The sequence below is a fragment of the Arachis hypogaea genome, chromosome 9 (genome assembly GCF_003086295.3).
Source record: "Arachis hypogaea cultivar Tifrunner chromosome 9, arahy.Tifrunner.gnm2.J5K5, whole genome shotgun sequence".
In the NCBI taxonomy this organism is placed as follows: Eukaryota; Viridiplantae; Streptophyta; class Magnoliopsida; order Fabales; family Fabaceae; genus Arachis; species Arachis hypogaea.
In genome coordinates this window covers 13567846-13576605 of record NC_092044.1, presented here as the reverse complement: position 1 = coordinate 13576605, position 8760 = coordinate 13567846, and the positions used below count along the sequence as shown (strand labels likewise).

The window sequence follows — 8760 nt, the reverse complement described above, 5'->3', positions numbered from 1 at the left end:
CATATAATCAATCTTAAGGTAAGCTACAGTTTTCTCTTCAAATTTTCACCTTTGATTTCGAGTTTCATGAGCAAAAATGTTGAGATTTTGGGCTCTTTGATGTTATAGGACCCAACTCTCTTGAAGGAGAAGATTAATCTTGTCTCCTTGAACCTTGGGAAAGGTAAGATATATCAAACCCTAGTGAGAATGTTGAATTTGTGGTTTTGGGTATTGAGCTCTTGTGTTTTGGTATGATATTGTGGCTTAGGCATTTTATATATGTGTATTGGAGCTTGATTGGTGATTTTGGAAAGCTTGGAAGAGGGTTTTGTTTGCAAAAATCTATTTGGAGGTGTTGAGACCTTGAGAGTTTGAGGAAAAGTGGTTTGGAAGTGCTCCGGTTGAGCTTGGAGAAATCGGCTAAGGTATGATCTCGGTTTCTCGTATCTAAATGTAATGTGGTAGGAAATACTTAGGCTAGAGGCCCTAAGATAGGCATTGAATTGTTGACGTTATTGAATGATTGAGATATATGATGTGGTCATATATGTGATTATGATTATTGTTGCCTTGATGGTATGATGTATGGAAAATATGCATATTGTGATATATGCTTGATGAATGATTGAGGTTGAATTATGGTGGAACCATGTTGATGGTGAGTATGACATTGTTTATGAACAAAGATGGTTGATTGGAAATGTTATTATTGGAAATTGAGATTAGGGAGGAGGTATGACATGTTATTATGTTTGTATTTTAGCCATTTGTTTGAGAAGTGTTAAAATGGTTGGATGGTGGTTTCTGGAATTATGGTAAAGTGTTAAAGTGTGAGTTGAGGAGGCTTGATGTTGTTTTTGGAATATTTTGATTGATTTAAAAAATGAATGAAATTGGCATGTTTTGGTTGATTTTGAAAAGAGTTGAAAATGGCTTGTTTTGAAAATGGCACCTTGTGGTTTTGTATAAAAATATGGTTTTTGGGCATACTTTGATGGGACATAACTTGAACTCCGGATCCCCATTTTGTGCCAAATTTGTTTAGAAATAAAATTGGATCCGGGATGTTCATGCCGTTCGAAGAACGGGCGAAAATGTTTTGAAATGAAGAAGTTATGTCCGTCAGAAGATTGGGGGTTGAATCTGGGAATTCTACAGCTTTTAACTTAGAAAATTTTTTAGCAGAATGACCTCACGCATAGGCGTGCTTAACGCGTAGGCATGCTTGACGCGTACGTATCGTTTTTCAAGAAGGCACCATCCACGCGTGTGCGTGGTGTGCGCGTACGCATCGATGTGCTGCGCCCAATGCCCAACCATTTTTTCCGAGAGTTGTGCCGGAGTTGTGCCAGCTTTGTGCGTGGGGCACAAACGTACCCACGTATACGCGTGGCTGACGCGTACGGGTCGTTTGGCTGTTTTTCAATCCACGCGTCTGCGTGGGCGGCGCTTATGCGTCAATGAACTTTGTGGCCATCCATGCGTGCGCGTGAAGAACGCGTACGCGTGGCCCTGTTTTCATCACAAAGTTGATTTTTGAGTTTTAAAAGCCAAATTTCATACTTTTAAGCCCCCGATCTCACCACTTATGTCTTAAATCATTATGATATGTGATAAACCCCAATTTTGTGGTTTATCTTGTGCTTATTTTGGGAGATTTTATCACATTTTCTCACATCTATTCAATGAAATAGCATGGTTTTGTAATTCTCCCTAGATTTGTGCTTAAGTGTGAAAACATGCTTTTTAGGCCTTAAAATAGCTAAATTTAACTCACTTTAATTTCATTTGATGCCTTGATATGTTTGTTGAGTAATTTCAAGTTCATAAGGCAAGTATTGGATGAAAGAAGTGAGGAGAAAAGCATGCAAAGTGGGAGAACTCATGAAGAAATGAAGAAACCGTAAAGCTGTCAAGTCTGACCTCTTCGCACTCAAACGACCATAACTTGAGCTACAGAGGTCTAAATTAGACGGTTCTAGTTGCGTTGGAAAGCTAACATCTGGGGCTTTAAAATGATATAAAATTTGCCGTAGTTTCCTGACGTATAGGGGCTCGTGCGCGCCATGTACGTGTGTGTGCCGATGGAGCTGCGTGGGTCCACTTTTTGCACTTCGTTGGGGCGATTTCTAGCTCATTTTGGGCCCAATCCAACTCATTTTTGATGCTATTGAACCCAAGGATTGAAGGGGAATGAACCAAGTAGTCATAGTTTAGTTTTCATCATGTTTTAGGGTAGAATTCTAGAGAGAGAGGCTCTCTCCTCTCTCTAGATTTAGGATAGAAATTAGGGTAAAGTTAGGTTGATCACTCTCAAATTTCTCTTTCAATTCTTGTTTTGATTTCAATTCTCTTTATATTTTAGTGTTCTATTGTCTTAATCTTCTTAGTTTCTCTTGTTAGTTTCTTATTTTTCTTTCTTTTATATTGATGAACTATTGTTGAATCTTAATTTTCTTTAATGCAATTTTATGTTTCTATGTTCTTTTTATGTTCATCTTAATTGCTATTGTTGATTTCTTGCTTGTGGTAGTTATGGGTTTCACTAATTCTTGCATTTTGTGATGTTTACTTTTATTACATATTAGGTGTTTGATAGAATTTTTTCTTTAGTTTTTGAGTAGTTCTCTTTACTCTTGGCCTAGTTGGAGTAATTAGTGACGCTTGAATTATCTAATTCTTTGATTGATTGACAATTGGAAGTTACTAATTGATTTGGATACCACTAACACTAGTCTTTCCCTTGGGATTTGGCTAGAACTTGTGGAATCAAGTTGATTCATCCACTTGACTTTCCTCCATGGTTAGAGATTAACTAAGTGGTAGCAATGTACAATTTATGATCACAATCTATGATCTCAATTATCGCCATGAATGTCTCTCCTTATTACTTGCTTTCTTTAGTTATTTGCTTGATTTACTTTCCTTGTCATTTAATTTCTTGCCCTTTGAAAATCAAACCCCCTTGGATCCTCATAGTCAATAATTGAGCATTTCATTGCAATTTCTTGTGAGACGACCCGGAGTCTAAATACTTCGGTTAATTCTTATTTTGGGTTTGTTACTTGTGACAACTAAATTTAATTTGATGTGAGATTTGTTTGTTGGTTTGGAGCTATGCTTACAACGAAATTCTTCTTTCTATAAGAGAAAATCCTCCAACGCAATTCTCGCTATCAATATGCCTAGCAATGATAAAAGGAGCTAGGGTATGTCGTAACTTGTGAGTGAAGCAAGGAAAAAATGGATGATCAATGAGGATCAAAAGATGATTATATGAGATGCGGAGGATGGCGGTGGAAGTGCTTGTTATGCCATGGGCTGAAGGGCCGTAATTGTTAATGAATTGGCTGGTTATGGATTTAACCGTGAGCCGGATGGCTGGATTATTGCCGTGTTACGGTGGAGCCATGATTATGACTGAGTATAAATGCATATATGCTGTTGAATAAAATGTGAATGTTGCACTTCCACTATCTGAGACACGAGTTTTCCTGGGAGAAAGTAGTGGCTAGCCACTACGTGCTCCAGGTGGAGACCCGAGACTCTGTTAATCCTATGTCGTAAGGGTGGCCGGGCACTGTAAAAGCCCCGGATGAGCTCGCCCCCTGAATATACACCAGTGAGGATGTTGGATATGGATCATGATTATGATCACGATTATGTTGAGTATAACTCGAGTTGGGGATGCACGACAGAGGGACAGTCCAATGGTTAGCTACTAGGACTTGTCGGGTTGGCTATATAACCGACAGATGATATCATCAGCCACTAGGGACAGGCATACATCATATGCATACTATGTGAATTGTTTGAGATTGCCTATTTGACTTCATATTACTTGCTATTTGTCTAAATGTATTATCTGTTCCTACTTGTATATCTCTTGTCTGAAATAATTGTGTTTGCCATATTTTTTACTCCTGCTGGATGTTGAGAGGTCTGAAGGAATTGGAAAGGAAAGTATTAGTTAGACTGAAGAATCTTTAGTCAGTTGCCATTTATGGTTTAGCTTGTTTATAAGCTTTGAATTTATCTGAAGGGAGTTTTAAGATTGCCTTCGGCTTTCTTCTAATATTATATGTTAAATATGTGGGAACTGTTACGATACTGGGAACCTCTAGTTCTCACCCATGTGGATTTTGTGGTTTTCAGATGCAGGACGCGAGACTCCTCATTGAGGCATGCTGGAGACTTTCGGATTAGCGAAGATCCTTTGTTCTTGGGGCTCCATTTTGGTTTATATGTTTGCTTAGATACTTTTATCTCCACTGAATAATACAAACTGTGATGACTCCTCTTATAGAAGATTTTGGAGAATAGGTTTTATGTCTTTATGTCCCTTTGGGTTTCCGTGGGGCTTCCTACCTTATTTACATGTATATATTTCTATGCTCGGACCGGTTATCTTCACAACTGGATTATGAGTTTTGATATTCATGTTTTTGACACTCCTTTGTATATATATAATCTCACGTTAATTTGTTCTCTATTCGTGACGTTATCGATCGGAGTGTTGCGTTTTTCGAGTTGCAATTTTATTTTACCCCTTTTTTTCAAAGGCTCCTAGTTATATCATTGTTCACACTACTATATGTACTAAATTTTTTATTTTTAGAGGTCGTAATACCTTGCCATCTCTAAATTATGACTTAAGTATAAGACTCTGCATGGTAGAGTGTTACATTTACACTCGGCTACCTTTGGATGAGGATGGTGCTTTAGGCTCAGAAGCAGCCTAAGTTACTGTCGACTCTGTTGTTTGATACTTGAAGAAAAATATGCAACTCATAGAAGCTCAAATGCTTGATTAAGGTTTAAAGCTTGCCTTCTAAGCAAGGGCTCCAAACGAAATGACGGAATTACACAACTTCTAGTTTTCTTATAATCATCCATATAAGAGAAGAGGTCCTTTAACCTTTAATTTTCTTCCATCTTCGTCTGAAAGAAAGACAGATGTATGGTTGGCAAAATGACCATATCTACCACCGTCAAAGAACAATATGCAAAATGGGTACAACAATATAATATTATGAGAATTGCTAAATGATAATGGCTTCTCAAACTGAAATACCGTCGGATTTATCTATGGACTAATAAAAATAATTCATCCGTAAATCGGTTACAGTTGAATTTTATATCTGTTAGTAACTGACTATTGACAGATTTATTTTTTTTACGGTGATTTGCGACAAAATTAACGCCGGATTCTAATATTAAAGTTACAAAAATCTAATGTCAGTTACCGTCAGAAATTATTCAACGGTGAATTTGGCTCCACACGTGTTTTTGGGTCAGGTTACCGTCGAAAAAATTTGACGGTAGTCTTATTTTATTAAATTGGATGATCGTTACTGTCGGATAATTCTAATGGTAAATTTGACAGTGACTTTAATTTTTTTTAATTTTTTTCTTGAACTTATAATAGACTTCGATATTCAATAATTTTCTGTCATAATTTTTTGATTGTATTTTTATGTTTTCTGGTGACTTAACTTGTATGAAACTATTTAAAATTATGTTGTTCGCTGTATGTTGAGGATGGAATTATCACATTGATCAATTATATATTAATTTATTATTAATTTTATTTTATATTTAATTAAGTCAGTTAAACCACTATTAAATTACTGAACCATTAAATCAGTAACTCTATCGATTCATTGACTAATTCGATTCTTGCAACTTTAGTTTGAGCTCTGAAATAGAATGGTAGTTAAATATTCAAGAGGACTTACGGTCGAATATTTTATCACTTTGATCAATTATATATTAATTTATTATTAGTTTTATTTTATATTTAATTAAATATTTTTTTGTAATATTTCTTTTAAAATTATAAAAATTTAATTTTAATATATTAAATATTTTATATTATTATTATATTTATTTTTTAGATAATTATTTATATAATTGATATAAAAAATATTTATTTTTATTATTTTAATATTATATAATTAGATATATATGTAGACTGTTTTACATCGATAATGTAAGAGAATTAAATTCATATTACAAACACTACAACAATATTGATTATTTTTTAGGGTTATAATGTGTAAAAGAAAATTAAAATTTGTCAAAAAAACAAATTTTGACACTATTTTAACTATGAAAATATGTTAATAAAAGTTTTGTCAAAAATAGTATTTTTAACATATAAGTGATTGTGAAAAAAATTTAAATCTTATTTTGATAAATATTGGCTGTCAAAAATAATTTGTTAAAAAATTTTGAGAACATATTTTCTGTGATACTTATTAATTGTCAAAAATACTATTTATTTTGACACTTATTGACTATAAAATATTCTCAACAAAAAATTTTAACAAAGAATGAGATGTGATCTTGAAACTAAAGAATAAATTGAGATTTTGAAGATAAAGAATGAGTAGTATAATCCTAAACTGAGAGCAGTGTGATGTCAAAATTAATAGAGCCCAAGGAAGAAAAAAATAGTGGAGTAAATTGAAAATAAATGAGTGTTAAAATTGAAAAGTAATTTTCTATGGTCAAATTATTCGTCAAAAAAATATAGAAAATTTAACATTTGTAATATTTGTCAAAAATATATATTAATTTTGACATTTAATTATAATATTAAAAAATAAAGTATTAAAATAACTCTATTTTCTTGTAGTGAAATTAGAAAAAAAAATAGAGAATGAAGTATAAAAACCACACTTTAATTAAGCTCATCCGTTTTCCGTTAATAGATTTTCACACGTGGCATGTTAAGAGCCAAGCTAGTGCCGTTGCATTATAATCAATGTGTGGTTAGTCAGGTTAGACTTGTTCTTGGAATCTTTATGGTATTGGAGAATTTTAGTCATTCATGATTATTTTTATCATGCGCGGACAAGTTTTTGTGAGTATTTCATTAAAAAAAGTAAAATAATCTTAATAAAAAATTAGCTCATATTTTATCAAATTATTCCTTATCTTTAATTTTATATATTCTAATAATTTTTGTCTTTTTTGTTCAGAACTTCGCATCCTATATTTTCAATAAAAATGAAATGGAAAAAATCTAATATATATGTATTATGTTGAGCTGAATAAAGTTTTTAAGGTAACAAATAATTAACATTGTTGAATTTTTAAACCGACAGAACATTGAGTAGAGGAAGATAATCATATCTCATGTGTTGTGCTCTTTTAACTTCCAAACTTGACTACAGATCAGATAATGCTATTTTAACACTAGTCAGTCAAGAGGGTTTTAAAAAAAAAAGTTAGTGTTGAATGGTTCTTTTTACTTTTCTTACTTCAATGACTTCAAGTAATTTACCAAGGGCAGACACGTATCTATGACTTTATCTCTAATTAATTTTGTAATTTTCTTTTTTTTTTTCCAAACCCTAACTAACTCCTATAAAAGGATACACCCTCTTCAACACACCAAACAAAACAAAACAAGAAAGAACCTAAAACATGGCATCCTTAAAACAAGTTCCATCATCATCAGACATATCATTATTATTACTACCTTTGTTGCTGATTTCTGTGTTTATTACACCATCCCATGCTGCTGGAATTGCAGTGTATTGGGGCCAACACACCAATGAAGGTTCACTTTCAGATGCATGCAACACCGGTAACTACAAATTTGTGAACATAGCTTTCTTATCCAAATTTGGCAACTCCCAAAACCCACAGCTCAACCTTGCTGGCCACTGCAATCCCACAAACAACGGTTGCGCGAAACTAAGCAACGAAATCAAGACTTGCCAAAGAAAAGGAATTAAGGTGTTCCTCTCTCTTGGAGGTGGCACTTCAGGTTACTCTCTCAGTTCAGCTGATGAAGCCAGAAATCTTGCAACCTATCTATGGAATCATTTTCTTGGAGGATCACCATCCTCAAATTCAAGACCTTTAGGTAATGCTGTGTTGGATGGAATCGATTTCGACATTGAAACCGGCGGGGTTGAGTACTATGACGTGCTCGCCAAGGCACTCAATTCTCATAGCCAGCACAATAAGGTGTTTCTTTCTGCCGCGCCGCAGTGTCCCTTCCCTGATAAACATTTGGATGCTGCCATCAAAACTGGTCTGTTCGATTATGTCTGGGTTCAGTTCTACAACAATGGTGAGTGCCAGTATTCTAATGGAAACACTAATAGTCTTGTTAATGCATGGAACAAGTGGAGTTCAAGTCAAGCTAAGCAAGTGTTCTTAGGAGTGCCGGGTTCTCAGGCCGCCGCTAGTAGCGGTTATATTCCTCCTAATGTGCTCACTTCTAAGGTTCTTCCTGCTATCAAGAAATCTAAGAAGTACGGTGGAGTTATGGTTTGGGACAGATCTTTTGATGTTCAAAATCATTACAGCGATGCCATTAAGGGGAGTGTGTAATTAATTAGTTATATAATACATTATTATCATCTGTATAACTAGGAATAATATTAATAATTAAGTAGCACGTTCAGTGTATGTAGGTGTTACTCGTTACTACACATGTTTTGTGCTACCTGAACAGTTTCGTGTGTTTGTATCAGTGTATTTATGTAATAACAATATAAATATTCGAGAATAAATAAGACGCTTGAGGAATTCCGTTAGTTCGTTATATTTTGTGTTGGCTCCGTTAGTTCGTTATATTGTGCATGCCTTTGGACCAGGGATGGCAAAAATCCCCGGCGAGGCGGGTATCCGCGGGAATTTACCCGCCGGGGGTGGATATGGGGAGGATTTTCCACCTGCGGGGATGGGGCGGGGACGAGGGACGGGAACCCGTTTATTAAACGGGGCGGGGACGGGGATAGAGGTCCCCGCTCCGTG

The 8760-nt window shown here is 34.8% G+C and overlaps 1 protein-coding gene across 1 annotated transcript; it reads left to right on the top strand.

Annotated features, from left to right (window-relative positions):
• Positions 1–7373: 7373 nt before the first annotated feature.
• On the top strand, positions 7374–8548 carry LOC112710455 (acidic endochitinase). The gene has a single exon (XM_025762677.2). It carries the CDS (start codon positions 7417–7419, stop codon positions 8332–8334), a length of 918 nt encoding a protein of 305 aa, XP_025618462.1. The 5' UTR covers positions 7374–7416; the 3' UTR covers positions 8335–8548.
• The last annotated feature ends 212 nt before the right edge of the window (positions 8549–8760 follow it).